This window comes from Centruroides vittatus, unplaced genomic scaffold, assembly GCF_030686945.1.
Source record: "Centruroides vittatus isolate TY-2023 unplaced genomic scaffold, ASM3068694v2 contig_1042, whole genome shotgun sequence".
NCBI lineage: Eukaryota > Metazoa > Arthropoda > Arachnida > Scorpiones > Buthidae > Centruroides > Centruroides vittatus.
Genome location: NW_027120674.1, coordinates 1,337,605 through 1,365,017, shown reverse-complemented (window position 1 = coordinate 1,365,017; position 27,413 = coordinate 1,337,605). Strand labels below are relative to the sequence as shown.

The 27,413-nt window shown below is 28.6% G+C and overlaps 1 protein-coding gene across 1 annotated transcript in view; it reads right to left on the bottom strand.

Annotated features, from left to right (window-relative positions):
• Window positions 1-27,413, bottom strand: part of LOC136969945 (laminin subunit alpha lam-3-like) — a 199,819-nt gene that overhangs the window by 21,439 nt on the left and 150,967 nt on the right. Inside the window, exons 31-41 of the mRNA XM_067264272.1 lie at window positions 24,860-25,000; window positions 23,754-23,866; window positions 21,276-21,359; window positions 17,560-17,753; window positions 13,686-13,828; window positions 10,948-11,055; window positions 5,451-5,565; window positions 5,055-5,205; window positions 3,621-3,819; window positions 3,012-3,128; window positions 964-1,121 (exon numbers count right to left, since the gene is read on the bottom strand). Of these exons, the coding sequence (XP_067120373.1) occupies window positions 964-1,121; window positions 3,012-3,128; window positions 3,621-3,819; window positions 5,055-5,205; window positions 5,451-5,565; window positions 10,948-11,055; window positions 13,686-13,828; window positions 17,560-17,753; window positions 21,276-21,359; window positions 23,754-23,866; window positions 24,860-25,000 (1,523 nt within the window). The remainder of the gene's footprint in view (window positions 1-963; window positions 1,122-3,011; window positions 3,129-3,620; window positions 3,820-5,054; window positions 5,206-5,450; window positions 5,566-10,947; window positions 11,056-13,685; window positions 13,829-17,559; window positions 17,754-21,275; window positions 21,360-23,753; window positions 23,867-24,859; window positions 25,001-27,413) is intronic.

Genomic DNA, 27,413 nt, shown 5'->3' with positions numbered 1-27,413 from the left:
TGTCTTGTAGAAGTTAGTTGGACATGAGCTTCTAACCTATATCGCCCTGTGGTAAAGTGTGACCTAATTGTCATGTAATAGTAGTTGTATGCGTTTATAATGGTCGTATTACAGGGAATAATGCCTTCCGGGAGGTCCGTTTAAGGGTAACTGGCCCCTATTCAGGTGTTACAGATGTGGAGAAAACCCAGAAAACTCCACGTCACCAACCTATCTTGGCGAAGTGCAAACCCACGACTGAACTCCCAGTGTTCACGGAACAGAAACAGTGACCAATAGTGGGCCGTTGCGAGGTAATGCTCACAGAACAAGAAATAAAGTCACACTGAGCCGGAAAACGCATGGGTCACCCTTTGCTTTTGCAAAATTACAGCGAGGTCACTTGGGCACGCTGACAAAATCAAGGCAATCGACAAAAACAGACACAAACTTTTTGTGAAAAAAATTGACGAAAACTGAAAACAAGGTATTACTGTACATGCTTTCTACTACTATCTAAAACTATAAGTTTTTTTCTAGAATGAAAAAATTAAGCTACAATAAAATTTTAAGATACCATTCATTTTGACTACAAAAACAACAGTCCTAAAATGAGAGATACATGTGCTCAATAATTGGGGAAGGATAATTTCTTATCTCACATAATAAAAAGTTCTATAAATTCGATTTTTACGCAGATAATGTGATAGAAAAAACTTCTATTTTGACTCATTACTTTTATCCTGTTTTAAATTTTATATTGTAAAGTGTTTTTGTTATTTATTAAATAGCTTCTTTTGTTTTGTTATACAATGCACATGACTTTCTCACTCAATTACCAATATTTAAAAAGATGGTTTTTATGGTTTTATTAAATACTAATATATTGCAAACATTTGTTTATTGACAAAAATCACAAACTCACTTAAGAATAATAATCGTAATTATTATTATTATTATTACATTACAAATGAAATACCTTACCCAACTAATATCTGTGATTCATTTTGAAGTTTCAATGCATGCTCTTGACACGGAAGGACATACTTAATAAGATATTCAGGATTAAGTCGGGCCAGAATATTATATTGATAATCCAATAAAGTGTAGTTGTTTAAGTCAAATGTGTAAGTGAAAAAATTCTAAAAATAATCAAGAATTAATTATTATTATTTAATATTTTATACATAAAATAAATAATTTGCTCCATATAAAAAGATATAATTGACAGAATATCAAACTTCTCTTCAATATCATCAAAAATTTTAAATGTTGTTTTGTAAGAACACTATTTCCTTAACATAAAATTACTTTAAATCTTATTTGTACATAGTGTTAATTTATCGAATATTTTTCTTGTATCTATTAATTATATTACTCTACAATTAAATAAGATAAAGTACAATGAAGTAAAGAAATGACTCCATAATTATTGGTTTTTACATTAAAAAAACAAATTTTGTTAAAAAGAAATCTATATTTTTAAGTAATAAGAATTCTTTCTTTAATAAATGTCTACTTTTAATCACCTAAAGGCTTCTGAAACAAATTCAATCTTTTGAAAAAATAGTTTTAGAATTAAATTAGAATTACTCATTTTCTATATGATGATAAATAATATAACATAACACACAAAATTCAAAAAATAATAATAAATAAATTATTTAAATATTTGAAATGATTAATTAATAAATTTGAAAATTATTGTAAATAAGTATAGAAATAAGCCAAAATATTATTTCTAAGTTTGTTAGAATTAGGGTTTCTCAAACAGGATTCCGGTTGTTTTTTTAACCTAGGAAATTCTTCTCATTCCAAGAAATCCTGCAAATTTCTTAGAAGTTAACTTTTTTTCTTATTTTGTGTTAAGGTTAAGGAAATTTTGCAAATAGAAAGTATAATTAACTCATAAATTCATCGGAAGACTTTTGTATTTATTAATTTTAAATTTACTTATTAGTTTTTTAAACTTTTGCTCGTTATGGCATGCCACAAATGGTCAATAATCAATATTTAGCTTATTTGTGGCAGGACTCTAAAAATTCTTTACTTGTCAGAACCTGTAATATCTGGAATAATTGCACTTATGCTGTCTTAATTTTTAACCACATCTAGTAGCTTTAATAACTGCGTAACGCCCAGGTTGTGTAAATTGGGCAAGGATACAAACAAGTATGAAGTCTGCAAGTATGAAGTTTTTCTTCATAAACCTGATTATTAAAGACAAACAAACTGCTGAATTATTGGGCTATAAGCTTGATGTTTCTATTAAAGCAGCCGAGACAGACAAATCAAGAATACTAGAGAGCAAAAGAAGTACTACAATCTCAAAAACAAACTAGAAATCTTCCAGACTACAGGTGAAAACACAGATAACATCCATTTTCTCTTAAATGCATTAAACACGATTCCACCACATCAACTGAATCGGAAAAAGCATTCTCGAGAGCAGGACTTTTCATTACTAAAATAAAAATCAGATTGAGTGATCGGAGTATTGACCATCTTTGCTTTTTAAAATCTTCTTATAAAAATTTACAATAATATTTTGTATTATGTTTTATTTAAAAAACGAAAATTACCTTTTAAGTTAGAAGTTTGATCTAAGTTCGTTTTTTTAAATTTTCAACTGAATTCAAAGCATTTTGTTGTTTTTGTTGTATACAGTTTTCAGCACACTTTAATAAATTTTTTCTATTTGTGAAAATTTCTACATAATTCAAAGATAATTTTTAATTTATATCTTACACAGCATTATTAATATGATTTTAGAGGTTGCAGAACGTATTAAATTACTTTAAAAAATAAAAAATAATTATATCATTCGATTTCAAGATATTATGTATATCTTAAAAATAATTAATTCCATCCTGGGATTTCCCGGAATCCCAGGAAACAGTTCACTTTTTTTCTGAAATCCCGGGACAAGAAAAAGACTGGGAAATGAGAAACCCTAGTTAGAATTTAAGCAAACCAACCATGATTTGATTTAGTTAATGTTTACTTTTTGTATATTTTATACAATATCTTACCTCAAAATTACTATTGGTAACAATTATGCTGTTTTTAGTTTCTTTCAGATTTAATTCAGCTTTCTCTAACGTCTTATTTACATACAGTATATTATCTTTAATCATATTCACATTATTCTGCAAAGAAAATGTTTAATATTTATTTCAAAAAATAAGATTAAATGTCAATATATAATTATATAAATATATTTCTAAAATACATTATAATTTTGTACAGCACTTATATAAAAACCTTATGCAACTTTTTCCATGTGTAGAGCCTGTAAAAACCTGGTAACTTCAAACTACTTCTTATTTTTATTCATTAGGATCAATAATTATGATGTGACCCTTGTACTTAAATTTCCATCACTGAATAATATTTTAACAAATAAAATTACAAATACGTTTATATTACAGAATTCTGAAAATATATTTCTGGTCTGGTTAAGACCAGGAATTCTATAAAATCATACATATGAAAAATTGATAAAACTGATAGCAAATTAAATTTGAGACTAATTAAATCTGTCACAGATTAATTTAAAAAGAAAATGTGATAATATAATATATAACTACTACCACAGTCGAAGAATTAATACATAAAAAAAATTTTAAATTATTACTTACTTGATATGTGAAATCAGAAAATTTATCCCATGAAAGAATAGCATATGTTTCATTAATTGGTAAATAAACATCATAGTTAAGTCTAAATAAGAGATTCTGAACATATTTTTCAACATTTTCAACTTTTTCTTTAACATATTTAAAATGATGAGTGTTCATGATACTTGTTTTCACATTCTGTAATAATTTTCTTGCTTTTCTAGATAATAATATAAAATAATTTATTATTATCTTATAAATTATTATTATTATTATTATTATTATTATACACAAAATTTTATGAGAGTAAGCTTAAATTATTAATGTCTTCCATGTAATCAGTTTATAAGCTCTGTCAAATGGAAGTACTCCATTTTAAATATTGTACTTAATTATTAACAATTATTTTTTTAAACTATCATGTTGAACAAAAACAACCTTTTCTTTATTCAAATTATAAATATTTATATTTAAATAACATTTTCAAGTGGCTTCATAGCTCTTCAGGTTTGAAAAAAGAATAGCATAATGTGCAGGAATTCTAAGTATTTAAATGAAATAGAATAACATAGCTCAGTTTATCTGTAAAATTTTTTAAATTCCAAAATGTTAAAGATATAATTAATAAAATTTGTAATTAGTGGTATTCATGTAATGTCAGTTAAAATTTTCTAAAATCAGAGTGATTATTCTATTGTGGCCGTCGGCCATATTATTCACGTATTTTATATTTTTTTTAATATGTAATATAAGTTAGTGTTAGCAATTCCTTTGTTTCTTTTGTCTTATCTATCCTCCTTTATTTTCCCCACCACTCCTTTTTACCCTTTGGGTGGGATTACCGTTTCGAAGAAAGAGACAACCAATAAAAGAATAGAAGAGACGACGCCGAGGGTCTCGACGAGAGAAAGTGAATCACTTTTGGACTGGACTGCAGAGAGAGAAGGTGTGAAAAGGAAGCGATCTTGACCGGGGTGTATAAGTTAGCAGCAGAAGAAAGGAAAAGGATACAACAGGAGAGTGAGAGATTCACCAAGAACACGGGAAGCCTATAAAAATCAAACAGGACTCAAGAACGGTATCCCACTAAAGTATTTCAATCTTCGTCTATTTCTATCTCTACATGTATACCTTTGTTCTTCCCCTTAGTTATAAGTAGAATAAGTTTTAGTTTTAAGATCTGCATGCGTATAATTTGTCGGGTTCCGTTTTGAGCGCGCCATTTCGTTAAGCTTAAAGACTGAACGACTGTAAGAGGATTTTCTTTGTAAACTTGGGATCCATAAAAAACCCATTTCTGTTCTTTCTGGCGAGAATAAAATCGTACCTTTGTTAAAAGTAACGTGTTTCGACTATTATTTTGTGTCGGTATGTTCACGGAAACCATTACACCTCGTCACGAATCTTCACACTATATCAAATGATGTTATTGGTAAATTACCTTAAAATACAAACCTTAATTCTCCTTCTGCCATTTCTCTATGATACATAAAACTATTTGTATTTAATTCATTTAAAACTTCCAGACCAAAATTTAAAATATCATCAATCTTCATGTCAATACTACTTTTATCAATTCCAAAATTTTCAAGTTGATTTACAATACCTATATTATAAATAATTATAAGTATTTAGTTTTTATAATTAAAATGATTAATTTATAAAAAAAATGTTTAGATACCTTTTGTTATAAATTATTTAAATATTACATTATATATTAAATATATTTGATTTATTCTCTTTCAATTATTTTAGATTTAAGTGAATTTTGAGGAATGAAATTTTTATAACAAAACATGTGATAATGTCATAAGTCAACCAGATAGAAATTATAAAAACTTTAATACTTACTTTTAATCTCTTTCCAAAGATCATTTAATTTCATAAAGATTAGCTCCGCATCATCTCTTACTTCTAGAGCATTAAATATAATATTTGGTAATTTTATTCTTATAATGTCTCGCATCTGAAACATCAAAAGAGAATATTCTCAAAAAGTAACAAAGATTTTCTTAATTAGTTATAAATATATAGTATTAAACTATACATAGATACATTTATCAATCTGTTTAAATGTTCATATTAAGAAGCACTTAACCAGTAATACTTAAAAAACATAAATAGAACTAAACCTGATGAGTACTTTTGTATTTATAACATGAAATGAAATTTGTGAGTTCAAATGTATCTATACTTTTGACCTTAATAAAATGTTTTAAGTAAAGCCAGTAAAAAAACCTAATATCAAGCAGAGAAGTTTGTAGATGCTAACATTTTCGCCCATGTTGAACAAGCTTCATCAGGCAAACTCCTCAGGCTTTAGTTCAAGTATACCCAATTTTTTATTTTAAGTATACCCATACAATTTTAATTTCTTATTTAGTAGAAATAGGATCAAAAGTTTAATTATAAGAAACACATACATTACAGAATACATTTAAATACAGTATAGAATAGTAGTTAAAACATATAATTGGGAGAATATTTTTTTAACTGAGATGTTAACATGCAATAAAATCTTATGTCATAAAATTAAATAAAGTAAAAAAATATTATTTTAAATTTATAATGAATTTTTAAAAATAATTTTAACTGACAAAATATGACCTACTTGAACCAATAACCAGTGCGTAGAAAGTTTAATCTTCCAAAACAAACGTTCTCCTAACCCCTTCTGGGTTCTTCTTCAGGTAATTGAGCTGGATCGAACTCAGATCGAACTGGATCAGAGAGATAGCATTATACTATTAAGTTCTTGGTAAAGAAAAAGTACTTGGGAACGTGTGAGATTATTATCGATGATTTATCTCTCACACACATATTTTTACGTATTGTGACCTAACATTCACTACTGTTCAGATGTTGATGGTTAAATTCAAACACTTTTGAACACATCATGTGACAGAATATGCAAACGAACTGGACATTTGAAACATAACATCGTTCGGATTAGTTCAAATTTTCGTATCCGAGTTCAATCCAGCTCAATTACCTGAAAAATAACCCAGAAGGGGTTAGGAAAATGTGTTTTGGAAGATTAAACTTTTTACTCACCGGTTATTAATTCAAGTATGTCATATTTTGTTATACCAGGTGTGCAGTTTCTGATTTATAATTTTAACTGACTGCTAAGAAATCAAGAGCAAATTAATGTAGCATTATTGTAATGCCATCACATAAAAAATTACAGCTTAGAAGTATGTTTAATTTATGCATTATAGAAGTCTTTCAATTAAAATAAATAAATCAATTTTATTATATAGTAACATCACCTTGTGTACTTTAATTAGATGAGTTATTTAATTTTAATGTGATTTAAATATCATATGTATTTATAAAATTAAGTTTTCAAACTGTTTCAATTCCATTTTCAAATGTTACAACCATTAAAACAAACTGAAAATTAAACATAAATATGAAAAGTTAAATAGCTTTTAAAATATCTTTTCGTTGGTTTCCATGGAATCTTCTTTGTAATAAATGTTTCATTGAATCTTAAAACAGAATAGTTAAATTATAATAAAATAAAATAAATAAATAATAACAGTGCCATAATTAGACAGATGCAACAGATGCAAAAGGACAGGGCCAAGGATGAAGGCGACCCTAAAATAGAAATGACAAAATATTGCCAAATAATGGAGGAAGTCAAATAAAACCTAGTGGAGGCTATAACACTTTCTAAAACACAGAGAAAGTAACATACATGTGAGAAAATCATCATTTACAATGGAAGAAATGTTGCCAGACTAAATGAAATTCTCATGGATGGGATTAAACCCAATTCCAAACAGCCTCCTGCACTGCAGTGTCCAATATAAACTTCTTGCCTTTCAAGCTCTTCTTGAGATCCAAAAATGGAAGTCACAGGACAACAAATTCAGACTATAGGGTAAGTGATCCAGTGTTTCCCATTTTAACCATGTAAATTCATCCTTTATTCTGTAGGCAGTATAATAAAAAAAAAAAAAAAAAAATGGAAAAAGCATCTTGTAGGCATGGCAATGCCTTTATGAAAACTGAGAAATGTCAACATAAATTTATTAAATTATTAAAATTTATTAAAATTATTATTATTTTGTAATGTTATGTGTTATATTTATATAGAATTTAATTTTATAATTCTTAAAAATACCATCAATTTTGTATATTTATATGTTTGATTTACATTGTTATATTTTACATTCTAATTATTTAAAAATACGTTTAAAAATTTTTGAAAACTTGTGTTCTGAGCATTCCAATTTGGAATATGATGTTGACCTGATGCAGATCTTGTTTAAAATCAAAAATGCTCATCAAGTTTTACATTAAATTTCATTACTGGATGTTAAAGATTTTGTTGATTGTGTTTTCAAAGTAAAATATATTGAAGTAAGCTTACGTTAAGAAAGAGATTCAGAAGAAATGGAATTTTCTTTACGAATTTTCAGTCAATAGTTGATTACTGTTTACCCGTCTGGGCAATGGCTGCCCCTTATCTGCTTCAAAAAATACAATCTTAATTAGATAAAATTTATTTCCTGATCCATAAATTTTGCAATCTACTCTTCACTGATAACCACGATGTGGTAAGAGTCCGCCTTGGTGTTCCTAATCTTTCTGATCACATAAAATATTTTGATCGCATTCTCTGCTTTAAATACTTCAATAATTTAATTTCAAACTATGGTTAGGTTTCCGCATTCCAACTGTAAGAACCCGCAATACATCTTGCTTCTTCATCCCATATTTTCACCTTTCTCTCTCACAAAGATTTTTTTTGCCATATAGCATCTCATATATAGCCTGTGGACCATACCTATATCATGATTTTAATTTTTTTAAAATAAGTGTAAATCTATTTTGTATTATACATAATGTAACTTTTGTTTTGTTGTTTTTAATTTTTAGTATGTTTTATATAATTTGTTATTATTTTATTGGAATCTTTTATTTCTTGTTATCTGGGGATGGAATACAATCGTCTTCTGACATTTCCAATTGTAATAATAAAAAAAGAAAAAAAAGATAGAAGTCAGAAGGTAAAAATTAAAAGACATGATCAAATTTAATAAGAGATGGTGCTTAACACCTGCCTCTAGTGACAAATTATTTAATAATCACAGAGAAATAGCCTGATATAATATGACAGTCATTTGGCATATTATTAAAATATCGGGTTTTGTGATGTTTGTATATGAATATAATCATATACTAAGTTCTATCTATAACAAAAGAAGTCTACAATAAAAATACAACAAACAGTGCAGATGCGCTTTTTATTATGATCAAACCCACTTAATATCACATGTCAGTTATTGTTACAAAAATTTTTATTCCTGGCCTTAAGTAAATGATAGACTTTTCTCTGGTTAATGTCACTGTGCCTATCAGTATAAATCGGTTAATGTCAAGGTATTTGTATGCACTAGAGACTTAAATATTCTATTTAATCACAAAGTTTGCATCTACAAATGGCTCAGCAAAGTGTTATCAATGACACCAATTGATATTTTTTAATTATTAATAATTTTTTAATTTATAACAAAATATGGGATTTATAACTTTTAAACAGGTGTTTTTAGTGCTTTTTAAGTGTGAAATCTAATGGTTTTCTTGTCCAAAATGCAGTTTTGAGCACACTGAAGCAGTTTTCATCTTCAGAACTTCAGAAACATTCTTATTAAATAGAGTACATTGTACTAATTAATTGTAAGAAGTACTGTGTAATTCCCATTATGATAAAAAAAATAGCAGCTAATATTTTTTTACTTTATATGATTTTACAATTACAACACATGTAATAAACTTTGTGCTTAATAATTATAATCTTAATTGTTTGTTATATATTTAATGTGGCAAATGTAGGACATATACAACAGACCTACAGTTAAAACCTTTCCATCATATCTCAAGCTCTTCTATTGAACTCCTCTAATGTCAACTCAATTTAATGTCACCATATTCTAACAATCCCAAGGATATGATATTAAACATGTTCGACTGTATATTATATTCTATAATAAGCTGAAGAAGTCTAAAACAAGAATATAATAAACAATGCATTTGTAAATGGTTGAAACTGATGTATCAGAGACATTCTATGCAATTATGTATACATTCTTAAGATTGAAAGAAAATGTGAAATACCAATATACAACAGCTGATTAAGTCTATTGTATTACATCAGGATAAATGATACCAGTCAGTTTTTTTAAAGAATTGATAAACTTGGATTATATATAGAGGAGTTTTTAATCTTTTTCCATGATTAAGTGTATGACCATTAGAAGAAGTAGTTGAAAGGACATTAGCCTTCAGTTTTCTTTTTCAGTAACAAATTTAACTTTACTGTGAGATTTTGACACACTGTGTATTTTAGCATAGAGCAAATTTATTGTAAACACAACAACTACATACAGAGAGCAAGAGTTGATTCTCAAACATTCTGAAAATCCATACAAGTCGTAAAATTTCCAATTATATGATCCATACAAATTCCTTAGTGTTGTGATGAGGCTGACCTCAGAAAATTTTATACGTCAATAGTAAAACTATTGATGTTGTGTGTTATTGTTATATGCTCAGGCCCATAGGTAGATTTTCCCTCAAGGACTCATTCCTCAAATTTTATTTGATGATGGAAACAGCTGACACCTTAACCACCTCAGACTTTTGTCCATCATTTTCCTACTGGCAGTAGGCTTCTACCAAAAATCAGATGGAAGCTTTAGCCCCCAGGAACCCACCTTGCCTATGTACAGTACCTGTATGTGTTAGATTTCAAAAAGACTAAAATAAAATAGGCACAAGTGCAAAATATGAAGATTACAATAGATACATTAAAGATATAAAAGCATTTTGTTTCCCATTCAACTTATTTTACATATTTATCATGCATGAAAGAATAGATTGAAATCAAAATAAAATTAGATTAAAATAGTGTTTTACTTTCACTTTCACAGATACCAATACAACAAATTTCAGAAACAACAGATCAAATTCAGTAGTTGAGGTTCCATCAGAACTGCTTAGTCTTGAATTATTTACATAATCATGTTGAAAATGATGTCGTACGTGAACGACAAAACAAATATCGCAGAGTCAAAATATCATAACTGGGCTTATCACTCTGCAATAACTGGCTTGTGGAATATCTTAAAGGCAACATGTCAAAGCAGCTATTGTTTACATCTCATGTGGAGGTAAAACGGTGTTTGTTTCTCTTAAATTTCTCACAATATAGGCTGTTTTGTGTTCCTTATACTACCTTATATTATTATATTATTGAACATTACTCCTCCTATTAATACATACATTTATATTAAGCTATATATAATTTATAAACTAACATTTATTTACTTACTCTCAAATATAGTAAATCAACATGTGTTTCCATGTCAAAATTTGAAATGTAATTAGTAAGTAAAGTATATCCATCATCCAATATTTTCATATAATTTTCATTCAATTCCTAAAAAGATATTGAAATTAAAACATAAATAATAAATATAGTTTTGAAAAAAATATATAAAAATAATTAAATATAGAAAATTTAATGTATATTATGAAACTGTATTTAATAGATTTGTATTTAAAGTCTCTTGTAGCATTGATCCCAGACCAAAAAGATAGAGCAGAACAAGTATTATATAAATCAAGAGCACCAACAACAGAGGAAAATAAAAATTAATATTATATTACAAAAGGCAAGTGTTATATACAGAGTTATAATGTAAAAAGCCATCCACTTACATTGGAGAGACAGGGAGAGAGAGTTACATGAAAGAATTAAGGAACACGTTAGAATAATAAAGTATGATTATAAGAATTCAAGTAAAACTAAACATTGTCTGAGGAACAGATGTCAGATTGATCTTAATACGTTTAAGGTTTGTTCAATTAGAGAGGAATATAATAAAGAAAAAGTTACATGAACACTTAGTAATAGTTAAAAATAAAAAACGTTTATAATTAATGAATGAGAATTGATGAAGTAAATTTGCTTGAATTGTGGAATTGGTTTTTGGCTAATAGGGAGCAGGAGGGGAGACCTCTGGTTGTTGTAGGAGTATTGGCAAATGATGCAGAAGACAATGAATATTGCAGTAGATATATTGGGTGCTGTGGAACTTTCAGTACATTGTTTTCTGTATATTAAACCATTGTTTCCTGTTAACAAGTGAATTAAGTTATTTTCCATAACCCAAACCAACAACTAAGTTTTTACATCTCACAATATCCATAAACTGCAAAGCTATATCATCAGTCATCATGCAAACATCAATCTATTTCATCGCCACCAACTATATTAAAATAATATTAAATTTTATTTGAATTATATTTAAAGTGGCCACCTTAGGAATTTGCCTGCCTGTGTGAGAACTGAGGGGGTAGAACAGCAAGCCAAACCCTTCTTACCAGTGACGGGAAAGTGAGTCCTGTTCACTGAGTCAGGGGTGGTGTAAATTTAGGTGAGTGGGAGGGTTGCGAGGTTGTTGATATGGTGTCAGCAGTATACGAAGGATGACACTTAGTTAAACATAACATATTTAATATAACTAAAGCATACACTAAGGGAAACAATTAAACAGGTCATTCGATAGATACTAAACAATTCTATTTGATTATGGTAGTTCGACATTAACAGAAGTCTCTGCACACAGGAAGCAGATTGAAATAATTTGTGTCCTTCCTTTAGTTCGTTAATATTATTCTAACTTACAAACTAACTTGAACCAAGAGAGAGAGACAGAGTTTATATCAATCTGCAAGTAAATAGCTGTATGTTTTGTTCGTAAGGTGACAAAGTTTAGAATGGTTCCTAGGCGGTGAGGTAGAGGTCTGAAGGGGGTGCTATCAGGTAGGAGACTTTCTTTGGACAATCCCCTGATGTTCAGGTGCTATCCCTTTTTATACGTGTGAGACTGGTCTGAGGTCAGTATGATGTAATATGTTCTAAGTTCGATTTTAGGTCCGTGTTTTGAGGATATGGGCCGTAAAGAATTGGAAGTATCGACAATTTGTGGATATTTTCTATCCATTATTGTGGTTTGTCTTACCTCATAAATTCATTTGTTTGACAGTTTGTTATAATGACTAATTGTCTGGTTTGACTAAGGTTAGGACTTATGTTACAACCTGAGCAATAATTGTCAATTTAGAGGGATATTTGATCGGTTTTATTTGTCAAGAAATTGGGAGAAATAGGATGTGTGTGGGTTTTTCCCACTTTGTCATCCTTTCACCTGTTGACCTTTCGTTCACCCTTTTCTCAGATAGAATATTAGAATCAGATTAGAATATTACTTCAAATATTTAATTATTACTTTAAATATTCCCTTAATTAGAAAAGAGGTCGAAATCTCACACCTGCATGCATGCACCACACATCTATCAGAACTGGCCCTCTCTGCAAGTGCTATGTAAAATGAAATTCTGCATAAATTTGTACTCCACTCCAACCCAAGAACGTAGTCCCAGATGATTGCCTGAACATTTATGCAATCATTTACAATTATCAGAAAATATTAAAATGTGTTGAAAATATGTTTTACTTATGTTTTTACTATAAAGCATAATATTTTAATCCAATGTTTCTGAATATACATAGAAAAATTGTATTATACAATACCAAATACTTACTTGAGAAAATACATGTAAATTGAGGTATTTTCACCATGAATAGCATTCAATAGCTCTTAACTCTGTGTTCAGAATTTCAGAACACAGAGTTAAGAGTTAGATTTAGTAGAACCAAGAGTAGGTTAACAGACTTGTGTTTTTGTGAATGGCAAATGTAATCATTTAGCATCCACAAAAACATAAATCTGCACATAACAATACTGCATAAAGTAAGACTCACTATTTTATTAAATTATATTATTAAACCATCTATTTTATTAGATGATTTAATAATATAATTTAAAATGAAAAAATTTCATTATTATTATTTATAAAAAGTGATAAACAGAAAAATAAACAAAAAGAATTTAATTTATTTTATTTTAATTTATTTAAATGATTATTACTTTACAATCAGTTTTAAAATGTCTTATTTTTGAGTGATCACTATGCTAGTTTATTATTAATATAATCTTTTACCTTATTATAAGTATATTTTTTTATAATGGAGTAAAGTTTCTTCCATGCGATCAAATTAAAATCAGTAACATTAGTTTTGCTTATTATTTCTTTTAAAATATCAAGGTCAGTCAGCAAAGAACCAGAACACTGATCATCACATGCTGAAATAAATATATAAAAATTATATATTATACATAAAGTATTTATAAAATTAAATTTTTGTAATTGTTAAATATATCACTTATGCATTTACAAATGGAGACTAGGATACCTTACAAGTAGGTAAAAATCTTACACGACTACTTTGAACCATTTCAAAGTCAAAGTGAACCCAAAAAGTGGCGGGCTTGATAGAGATGCCACCCCATGGCCGTTTATTCATTAAAAAAATAAACATACAAAGGATACGAAGGACATATAACAAATCATTGCTACACATATAGGTAATGACAGGAGAGAAATTTAACAGTAATAAACAAGATTAAATAGAATACAATATTAAATTTTAAATTTTAGATAAATTTGCTTAAAAAAACACATTAATACATACAGATGAGTCAATATTTGAGCCAGAAATGAATGAATGAAATACACGCACCGGTAAAAGGCTTTTAGATACGTGAAACTGTACTGTTCTCCAGTGTAGATATTATTGTGGTGTACAAGGTGGACAAACAATAAATACGAGATTTATTTACACAAAGATAATATTTTATTAACAGTTCGCGCAGCTCTATGTACACTCGATTCTTTCAGATCCCAACTAGGCAATTCCAATGTACAGCAAATTGGTACGTTGTATTTTTGTGATAACAAAGGATGGTAACACGTGTTCGCGACAATGACTTTTCTTTGTTTAGGTAACCTCCCGAAATATTACAACTAACTTAACCTATCTTAAACTAACTTACTAACTAGAAAACAAAAAGGACAAGAAGAGAGAAGAGGTTAGAAGAAGAAATGATTTGGTGGGGTACCCGGGTCTTCCGTAGATCGTCACTCTTCTAAAACGGGGAATTGCGCTCGATTTGCTTTCAACTGTCCTCTCTATATCTCTGAACTTGATGATCCTGAAGATCAGAAGTCCTTCGACTCTTTGTCGTCAGTCTATATCGTTCGTCTTCTTGCAGACAACTTAAGGTCCCTCCGTCCTGCTAATCGGCGATCTTGACCTTCTTTTCACTGTCTGCCTCTCTCGAATGCCAGCACAAGAATGACCACAACCACTCCCCGACTTGCCTCAGGGTCTTTCGTTTTACACCCTTGTTTCCGGTGTTATTCCTCGAAATTGCACCCCCCACCAGTGGAAAGAAAAGACTGTTAGGAAATTCGAAGAAAAGATATAGAACAAAAGATTAAGGAAACTTAATGTTAGGCTTACGCTACATATATATATATACAACAATATGGCGTATCGCCACATTATAACATCTTTCGAATGAATGAAATGTTTATACACCAGAAAACTAAGCTCGCTAGAACTATCTTTGATTCTTCCTTAGAATCAGTTTGAGTCAAAACAAAATTGTTCCATCCTTTTAAAAATTCTAACTTACTATTTGTATGGGAAACTTTACATATATTAGACATTAATCCATGTAACTCTCCAATATTAGATTTCCCATGGCATTGTCTTTTTTCACTTTTAAAAGTTCTTAAGTAGAAGGATTTATCTATTAACTGGCTTTTAAAAACTTTAATCTAATTGCCACTTTCTTTTTTTAATACAGGTATACCTCGGGTTATGTCATTTCGAGTTAAGTCATTCTCGATTATACGTATTTGTCAAAAAAAATAAATAATAAAAATCAAGTTTAAATCATTTTATACGACTTTACATCTGTCTGCCACAAATATTGAAGTCGTGATATCACTAGAAAAGCGTTAGAAGCACATAAAATCATGTTACTATACAATAAATAAAAATAAAAGTATATAAAATCATATTAAAATGTGTACATTTACAGTAAATGTTAATACTATACAGTAAATCATAAATCCTAGAGAACAAAATATGAAAACATATGTGACTCTGTGTTTTTGTCTTATTTAGCAGTCTTTATTGGTAAACTTAACGTAAATTAGTTTATTTTCTACTATCGCAAAATAATTTTAAAAACTGTATTTGTTATTTAACCTTACAAAATCATTTTATTTTTTAATGTCTTAGAACAAACCACATTAACAAATAAAGAGTCGGAGATGTACTGTATACATTGCCAAATTGTAAACATGTACATTTACAAGTATGTACAGTACATACTGTACATGTATTCGAAAATTTAGATAAATTTTAGTTTTTAATATAGTACAGAAAAAAAGTAATTTGTTTGTAAGCTTAAAATAGATTCTTATTAACCATATATTATTAAAAATGCATTTATAAATAAAATACAGAACTGAGAATGGTTATTTGTGGTTTAGCCTAGTGACAAGTAAATTCGGAGACAAGTAAATTCGACAGGAGAGGCGACTTAAGTCGTTTTTCGACTTAAGTCGCCTCTCCTGAAACCAATTACCAATGTAAGGTGAGGTATACCTGTATTTCCTCTGCGTATAAAATACTTTCATATCTTATCATAGTTTTAACATATATTTTGTAAATAACAAAAGTATTTTATTTATTTTTCATGTTTAACAATTACATAATAATTTTCAAAGAATTTTTAAAAATTTAACATAATTTTTTTAAAATTTTGCCTGATGATGATAACATTTTACATTATCATAAATAAATAACGACTAACCCGTTACAAAGCTATACATCCACAAGAGCCGAATTATCGGGCTAGAGTTGGCTATAATAAATAAATAATTAATAAGACAATTTGGCACTAGAGCTTGGCGTTAGGTGCCATCTCTTACTAAACTTAATAATTATAATTAAATTAAATAAATAATTTTAATAATTTGGAACTGGAGGAAAAGAATGGTCGTCGTGTTAGCTTATATATACTGGAGGAGGCGATCGGACTGAAGGTCCGGGTAGCGTAACTGGTAACGTGTCTGCACGGATAGCAGAAGTTGCGGGTTCGAGTCCCTCTTCGGGCCGATTTCTTTTCCTCCAGTTCCAAATTATTAAAATTATTTATTTAATTTAATTATAATTATTAAGTTTAGTAAGAGATGGCACCTAACGCCAAGCTCTAGTGCCAAATTGTCTTATTAATTATTTATTTATTATAGCCAACTCTAGCCCGATAATTCGGTTCTTGTGGATGTATAGTTTTACATTATCAAAAATATTTTTAAACTTTATAATTTCTGTGTTTTTGTATTTTATTAGTTAAAGTTAGTTAATGTTAAAAGACAGTTTTCTACCTTATTTGAAAACAATATTAACATTATATGCTATTCCTATATCCCTTACCCTCTTTTCTACCGGCTAAACACTTCGTGTATGGCCGATGTCTTTCTTGTATGTACGTATTCCTATATTTATGAATCATTCAATTATAAAATCTCAAATTACAAATTTAATGTTGTCAAATGCTATAAATTTGAATTAATATTTGATTTGCTTAGCCTCATCAAAAGTTATCTGAAAAGCTTTTTAATTATTTTGTTCATACATTTATTTATATATACAACTGTTTGTTATTTTAATAATAAAACATAATTTATTTTACAACTGTGAAATAATGTTTAATTTTCTGTTATTGCATTCTCTGTGCTTATATTATGACAATGAAAACCCATTTACTGAAGAATGTTTCATAAAACAAACACTTTAAATTCCTAGAATCCTAAGAGAATAAGGTATAAAAATTTAAAAAAATCTAAGGAAAATTAATAACTAAATTTTAAATAATTATGGGAAATTTCACTTTATCCTTATTTTTATACATTAATATTAAAGATTTCATTTATAACATAACTGAGTTATACTTACATATGCATTTAGATTCTGTTAAAATATGATGAGGTTGACAGATTGAGCAATCACGACCGAAAATTCCTTCTTTACAATGGCACTGTCCCGTTACTTTATCACATATTTGACTAATTGATCCATATGAATTGCAATTACATGACTTACAAAATCCACCTTCTTTAAATGGATTGCCATAGTAACCATCTGAGCATCTATTAAATTTATATATTTTAATATATATGAAATTAATATAAATTTTTAACACTATTTTTTAATAAGTATTCAAAATTTAAATTACGTAAGATTTAAAACATAAAAATAACTGTATTTAAAATACATGAAATATATAAATTTAAAAAGTAATTAAAATAAAAATTTTAATAAACTATTCTACAACTAAATGAAACTTCCCATAAATAGATTTTTAAAAAATCAACCATCACCTCCAAAAAAACTTTCATCATAATCCATCAACAGGTAAAATGAATATGTTTTAAGATGTTTATGTGAATTTATTTTTGATGTTATAGCTTCCATTATCAACAACATGTATTACAATAAAATCTTATAAGATTGCTATAATGCATTAAAGAAAGAAAACAATCTGATTTTATACATAAAGAAATAAATGAAATATATATGTTATGGACTAAGTGATTAATATGGGCATTATTCATAATGACAAACAAAATCGGGCACTGTAATAAATTACAAGTTTTTTATCATAATAATTTATCAGATTTACCAGTTACTATGAATACTGTTATCACCTGGTCATGCAAACTGATGATAATACTATGAGCAGTCGGCCGATCGGCAGTTGCGTTTGCATTGCACATGTGTATTGCTTTTATTATTGTGTGAAAGTTCAAATTCACCGGAACTAAAAATAACAATAAAATATTTTATTGCACTTTTCCCACGGATTCAGAAATGAATCACAAGGAACTAAATCCAAATTGTGGTGGTTGGCAAAAAGAAGTAACGTGACCAACGATATAAAAAGGGGAACAGAGAGAGGGAAAGAGAGAGTTCCCGTTATGCCGATTCTATAAAAAGTTCCCGTTACACAGTGTCCGTCCCGAAAAAGATCACGCCGGAGACGAATACCGAGCATCGCCCTGTCACTATTTCGAACCACCAAACACCGCAAACACCTTCGCTGGAACGACAAGGTATGAATTCCCAATCTTTGTGAACTCTCTCTCAAAGACACACCCCTTTTATTAGGTAAAGCGATGTATCTCCTCTCAGAGGCTTTAAGTGTAAATTTTTATTTAGTTTGTTAATAAATTTTTGTTTGTTATTCAATCAATGTCAATTATTCAAATATCGCCACCGCTTTATCGTCGGACCCACTCACTTCGGTCACTCGAGTAACACACAACAACAGCGGAACCGCCATCCTTGACTGTGGGCAGGTCTCACTGACCTGTTAACCAGAAAAGGGAGGTACATCCTACCTCTCAGTACCCACAATTGAATTTTAAATTCACATGGTTAATAGGTAAACTTGTATAACATTTTTAATTTTATTTTTATCTCTTAAAATAGTGTTTTCTTCTTTGAAAAAATAATGATTATGAAGCAATCATTAAGTGATTTGAATAACCTCTTCAACAATTAATTAAATGAGTTAATATCAGCAGATGTTATCAAAGTCTTAATTGCTTGAATAAATAAACTAAAGAAATATTTAATTTTTTATATAGTTTATACCAAAAAATAACATCCCAGAAGTTTCCTTTAAGTTCATTTTTGATTGAATTATAAATTTGTTAATAAGACTTTTTGTTAACATTAGTTTAATTAATACAGTTAATAATACTTACATTTAAAAAATTCACATGTTTTTATAATACTTTGGAACAATTCACAAAAATAAATAATTCTTAATGAAAAAAGTGGAGTTTAGTTTTGAAAATCAAATTGCCCGAAGAGAATTTAGCATTATTCATAATGTCTGGTCAATTTAATAAGTTAATCAATATTTATCAAGTTGTGTGGCCATTTTAGTCTTTATTCATAATGGCTGGGAATTATAAATAATGACATATTAATCACTTGGCTCATAACATATACATATGCAGTATATATTTTACTCAAAAATATTGTAGTGATGATATGTATAGTGTAAAGTTGTATATTAGTATACAGCATAAAACTTGTAGATGTTATCATTGAAAAAAATCTATGACTCCATGTGGCAAACTGTTTCACATTGTCAACAGATCCTTTGAAATCCAAAGTATGGAACCTCCACAGGTTGCTATATCAAATCATGAAAACATGGAATAGCTACCATCAGATGATTTTGATGTCTGATTCACTGCATGATTTCTTAAATAGTCAACAATTCATAACTGAAAATTCATGTATGAAGAATTTAACATTCTATTTAAATATGATTAGCAATGGACTAATGTTTTATATTGCAAGTACAGTAACATTTGTAAAACAATTGAACAATTTCATTCTGCAAAATGAAGCTTAGTTAAAAATAAAAATGATTTTTAATATCTTTAAACAACGTTAAAAGTTGAAAATGTGTTTAATAAAACTGTTTTCATATTTTTGAAATATTTTTTTAGATATCATCAGTTAAATTTTAATTTTAAATATGTTTGAGTTAATAGAAACTATAAACTGAAAAGTGTAAAAATGTATTTAAATATTTCTCTTTTATAAACAACTAGCAGATAGGCCCTGCTTTGCTCGGGCAAAAGTAACGTTAGCGAAGATTAAGATTATTACATTATAGTCAATATTACCTGTTTTCACAGAATGCAAGAATTGGGTCCCCCTGTTTCCGGACTAATTAGAGAATTTTTAGATGGGTCTAAAAATATGTTTGATTTCCCGCAAAAACGAAAAAAAAAACTGCATCTGCGACTTGAACGTTGCTTTCTCTTAACACTTCCATTGTTACGTAACACTTCTATTGTTGACACTTCCATTGTTACTTAACACTGCCATCAACAATGGAAGTGTTAAGACTTAATCCTGTCCCTCTCTCCCATGGGGAGGAATTTCAAAAAATCCCTTCTTACTGACGTACCCTAACTATGTACCAAATTTCAACTTTCAACTCCTAACCGTTTGGGCTCTTAACATTTCCATTGTTACATAACATTTCCATTGTTGACACTTCCATTGTCACTTAACACTTCCATTGTTGATGGAAGTGTTAAGACTTAATCCTGTCCCCCTCCCCCCTGAGGAGGAATTTTGAAAAATCCTTTCTTAGTGTGCATTCTTGTGATGTACCCTAACTGTGTACCAAATTTCGACTTTCAACTCCTAACCGTTTGGGCTCTGCGCTGATTATTATTATTATTATTATCAACTCATCTCGATTATATATATAGATTACAGTAATTTTACCTAAATATTTTTTTGAAGAAATAAAAAAAGATGAATTTTCATTCCAATGAAAGTAAATCCATGTTAAAAAATGACTTAAATTTTGTTTTTGGTAAAGATGCAATCTATTTTCTTTATCATAGAGATTGCACAAAAAAATTATACCAACTAAAAGTAACTAGAGCTATGAATGAATTAACAATTCCTAATTAAACCAGTTCATTATAATACTTATGATAAAAATGAGGAATTATATTACATGATTATACCGAATGTAATAATTATTTTAATAATTTTAACACATTTATTGAAAATATTTGTAAAAATAAAATACACAAATTATGATTTTTTGGTATAGATATAATTCTTACATTTCACAATGTGTTCCTGTATATCCTATTTCACAATTGGTGCATATATAACCAGAATCGTCACTTTCACATACGTCACTGAAACTGAAAAATTCAAAAATATATTTGTTATTTTATATTTATAATCACATTTAAAGATATTTAAGACCAAAAATTAATTTAAGAAATAAAAATAAATAATGATAAATATAAATTCTTTCAAAAACTGCTTAAATTTTTTCTTTTTGTAACACACGGTATATTTTTTTAAAGTTTAAGACATACAATAGTAAACTTCTTGATAAATGTTTACAAATTTATTTAATCATCAAAAAATTTTTAATTTTTAAACTTTCTATTCTCCAGAGAAGATAGATATATTAACATGATTGAAAAACTAAAGAACTTCATGAGGAAAATTCTCATTAACAAAAATTTTATGATTTTATGAATTTTATATATTTTTTGGTGAAAAATTAAAAATATTCATTTTCTTTACTTAAACAGTAAGATGATATAGAATTCTTTAAATGTTTAATTGACAAAATAAAAAATTAAAAACTGAAATATATAATATCACATCTAATATGGCAGGGGTGGCCAACAAGTCGATTGCGATCGACCGGTCGATCGCCGAGCCAATTTTGGTCGATCGCTCGTGATGTCTTGACTTAATGTATTACATATTTTGTAACCGAACGCAACAGTATGCATGCAGTTATGACTCGATTCATAAGCAGTGCACCTCGTACTGAAACACAGCATATAAACATAGTATGTATTTCACACGTCCCCCCCACTTAAACTATGCCTATGACAACAAGTCAATCACGACACATTTTTAAGATAAAAAGTAGATCTTATGTACACAAAAGTTGGCCACCCCTGTAATATGGCATATTTTAATAGTGAATTAATACAATACAAAAATATTTTTTTAAAATTAAGTATTAGAGTAGACTCTCGTAGAAAGGAGAGTTAATTAATTTTAAACAATGACATGGCAGGTAAAATAGTACAAAGTTTTATCAACTGATCACAACAGCAGGATATGTTAAGGAAAAGTACAGATGGACTGGGCTGAACTGATTATAATTTTTTGGAAACTTTACTGAGATTGATAGCAATCTTTATTATCAAATATTGTGAGATATTATGGAAGTAGAGGTGGAATTTGTCAACAGGGAATACATTTGAAAACTCAAGGTTTTTTAGATAGACTGGTTGAAGAGCATTGCATGAGACTAAGAAATGACAATTGCCTAAATAATTGGGCTATAACTCTGCTAATTTTAATAATTAATACTAAGTAATTTGTTACTAGAGATAGATATTAGGCACTGTCTCTTAACTAAATTAATAATTATAATTTTAATAATTTATTAAATAATTTAGATGGCACCTAATATCTATCTCTAGTAGTAAATTATTTAGTATTAATTATTAAAATTAGTGGAGTTATAGCCCAATTGTTTAGGCAATTGTTTGCTGATGTTTCTCTAGTACAGATAAATGTAATATATCTATGGTGCTATTTTATTTACATTATTTTATTCTTTTCAAATCCATTTTTATTTCAGAATAATATACATTCCTTAAGAAAATCTTTCATAGTTGATTAAGCAGAGGGGCATATTTATTTAAAAAGATGTTATTTTGCTTTTATAAAAAAATTTTTAAAAGGCATATAAATTGAAATTCTACTTTATCAATGTTCAGTAATAAAATTGTAGTGCTCCATCACTAAATTGTTCTTTTTTTTGTTTTTGTAATTATATATTTTGTATATCCGTTTCATTCTGTATCGAATTTTTGTTGTCGTGATACCTGTTTACTTGTAAAAGTTCTGTTTGTCGCATGCCTCCTTCTTTGGTAACCACTCACTGGCTTGTAGTTGGTTGTAATGACATCACGTGACTAAGGAGTAAGTCCCAGATGGCAGGGGATATAAAAAGGAGAGTACAACATGTTCAGGGACTTTTCTTTTGGTTTTTCAAAAAAAAATTTGTCGAGAAGACACGAGAGGAAGGAAAGCTTCAAAGGATCGGGGTACGAAAAGGAAAGCTGTTCACATCAAGAGGAAGGTTGTGTCTAGAGTGGAAAAATAGTTTGCCTTTTTATTCATGTTTGGATTGTACGGGATTCAATGAACATGTCGGTGATCCCAACATGTACTCGCCTTGTATGTATATATTGTAAATATTGTTATTAGGTTAAGTGTTGTTCTAATCTTAGTAATTAGTCTACTAGTGTGAAAATTGTCAATTCTTTGTGAGATATATAAATATTGTTTTTCATTCCTTTAATTTGTAGTTTGTACAATTTCCTTTTTTTTTTTTGTACAGCCTTTGTACTCCTTTACTAACGTTGGATCTGAATCTTGGCGATTCTTACTCACTACAAAATATTACTTTTAATTTATACTCAAATATAATTTTTAATGTTTCATATTAAGAATTTGTTAATACACGTATATTCAGTTAAATATATGTTACAGACCTATTTAGAATATGTGGGCAAGCACATGGAAGACAAGGAGCTTTAAATGGATCACCATAGTATCCTTTAGCACAAATTTCACAGTAAGAACCATCTGTATTTTCTGTACAATTCTGTAAACAAAGAGTAAAATTAAAATATTTAAACTTAATTAATGTATTTTATGTTTAATAACTTGAGAATCAAGTAATAATAGTGATAATTAAAAAAGTAATACACACACACACACACACACACACATATGTGCATGCACATGCACACACAATATATATACAGTTGAACCTGTCTATCTCAAATCTCATGGAAATGAAAAAAAAATATCTGAGATATCAAGGTTCCTCTTCCTCCACAATAAACAGTAATAGGTTTGATTGGAAGTACATTATATTATTAATACAACAGAAAATATAGTACATACCTGTATTAGGCATAAATAATTGACATACCTTAACAGAAATAGTTTGTCAATCTGATGCTTGACTTTCTTCAATCAATAGACGCAAGCCAAACTGATAGCCAATCAGAGAAAAGCAACATTAATTACAATTATATACTGTATTGCAAGAATGTTTCTCAACTGCAATTTATGCTATCAAAATTTAGTTGCTGACCTTTGAATTTGTAATTGACACTTCAGTGCATAATTTGAGATTTTGAGAAAAAATTATTTGAGGTAAACATAGAAAATAAATTGAATTTAGGATGAAAATCCAGGAAAAAAAAAATAAATTTTGAGAAAAAAACTTTTTGAAATGAACATATTTGAGATACTTTGGTTCAACTGTGTATATCTGTATACATTAAAATAATTAATAAAACTATAAAATCAGTTTAGAATGTGGTAAAAATTAGATATTTTATGAATGCAAAATCCATATCTAATTCATTTTAAATCAGATTTATTTTAAGTGATTTATCATTTTAAGACCTATGAATCACAAAATTATGAACATTTTAAAAATATTGAAATGTTCATAATTTTGTGATCAGAGAGAAATAATTTTTAAAATATTAAAATGTCAAAACCATTGATTTTAGAAATTTTCTTATTACATGAGAAAATAAAATACTATTCTTCTCATTAAATAATAATTTGTATCCCTTACCATACAAATACCAGTATTTTCATCACAAATTTTGCTCCTATTATTACAAGGACATGGTTCTGCCCATCCAACCAAATCCAAAATATTTTTACTATACAAATAATTATCACTGTGCTTGCGGTAATAGCCGACATTTGGATTCTGAAAACATAAATGATTAAAATTATGAAAACAAATAATTATTTCAATCAAATGTTTGAAATTAAAATTAATCGATGCAAATTATCCTTTAAACTGCTTAAACATTTTTAGATAATCTCAAATTTATTTGTATCTAATCGAATTAGAACTACTGTTATTTCAAACCTACAACAAACAATAAGAAAAACAAATATAATTCTTCATCTTTCATTCCATAACTAAATTTTCTCAAATAATAATAACCTTAGATTTATTTTATCTTTTAAAATAACAATAGGAAACTATATTCCAATAAATCATTTTATCCGAGTACAAAGACATAAATCAATTGTCCTGTTGAGATATAATTTGAATAATATTTTCTTGTTAATTAAATCATTTACCTTTTTTCTTTTCTAAAACAATTATGTTTACAGATAGGGCTCTGCCCCTATCTGCCTTCATTGGTCTAACCTCATTATTTGACATTCTACGCAACTCTTCACACCCGTCTCGCAATTTATAATAAAACTTTATTTTTTTAATAAACAATATTAATTTCATATGTATATATTGATTAAATAACTATAAATAATATTTTAAAAATTAATAAAGAATAATTAACAGCAAACAAAAGAAAATTTTGTAACTTGAAATGCTGCAGAGTTAATTAATTACCGTCATTAGAAATACACAGATGCACATAAGTTATTCAACTATATGTCATGGCATTCTCAGGCATCCGAAGTTACTTTGACATATTATAAGGCCTTAAATATTTTATTTTTTGAGATTTCAAATAATGATATCTCATTTGGCTGTATCATTTTGCTTTTCTTTAAGAAGTCTATTTTTTTTTTTTCAAACATTTCACGTCAATGAACAAGTGAGTGTGTGGCTGTACACCATATTATATTTTAAGTTTAGTTCCTAGTCTTTAGTATATTTCCTCTGTTCTTTCCATCTTGTAGAACCTTCTTTTTAATTACTCTTCCCTCTTGAAGATGAGGGCCACTTTCTGGAATCATCAAACAATGAATGTGAAGTTTTCTCAGGGCACACATGGGGAGAAAGTCACTTGGCTGCTTTTCATGGAATGAGGATGAACTGGAGGATAAGGAGAATTGTTGAGTGCTCAAGAAATGGGTGAAACAAATTTGGAAAGAGAAGGGCTCCTGAAAATCTTGGACTGGCATTACAGTGGTAAAGTTGGCATTTCAACTTGACAAGTTTCAGACTCAGATGAATGAATGATAGCTTGGACTAGAAATTTAGAGAAACCAGCAAGACATCTTGGATTGAGGAAAGGTGATTGAAATGCAATTTTTTCCAAGGAAGATTCTATGTGGTTCATCACAATAACAGCAAGACATTCGTACAATCTGGGTTCTTTATTCTATTCTTTCAGCCATCTTTGATACTTCTCACTTCCTATTGTCTGTTTTCCATTTTCCTTTAGTGTAAGTTAGTTTTAAGGATTAGTTATAAGGAAATTTTTGGATAATACATAATCTCGGGTTTTTTGTACATGTCACAATACTTTATAATTATCTAGCTGACAATCACATTTTGAATTATTGCTGGGATATCCACCCTAGAATTGGCATCCGTTACCACTCCTGTAAATAGTTATATCACACAAAATAAATTGTTTGACATATAGGACGTGTGTTTCTTTTTTTAGGATGTTTGCCTTAGTGGGCTAACAAAAACCCTTGCATATCTCACAAGTGAGTGAGTCAGTCAGTGAGGTAAATGTAGCTTTATTATATTACACTCATGTCCAAAAAAATAAGCATAATGATCGATAGATACAGTAAACAATACACAGTGAAAAATTTATGTAAACGTTTCCAGACAAAAACATCTACAATGTAGATAAATATTCAATTAAAAAACAAAAATTTATGCAAAATATGCATGTTCCATAAATACTGTAATAGCTTGGCTTAGCTTATATTGCAGTTTAACAATCAAGGACAGTTTGTATATAAATTCATGTGGCTTGGTCAAGCCATGTTTCTTTAATTTCCTTCCCTTTCTTTTAAATTCTATTACTTCCAGCCATTGTCTATCCAGCCTTGTCCTTATTGGTTAGCCTTAGTGGCTTTTTCAAACAGAAAAGGAGTGGGAAAACTAAAGGACAAAAAGGGTATATAAAGGAGGAGGATGACAACAGAAGAGACTTTTGGGTCAAGTTTTTGAAAAGAGAGGACAGAATCCAGTTTAATCATCGAAATGAGGAGAGATAGAGTTATTAACTGTAAAAATTGGAGAATACTTCCCTAAGTGTAAAGAAAGAGAATTAGTTATAAAGGTTTCTGTGTAGTTTTTGCCCAAATCAATAATAACTGAAACGAGTGATTTAGAGAAGCAAAACACATGCAATGAGAAAAATAACTTGAAATTATCACTATTTTATCAAGGAAAGAAA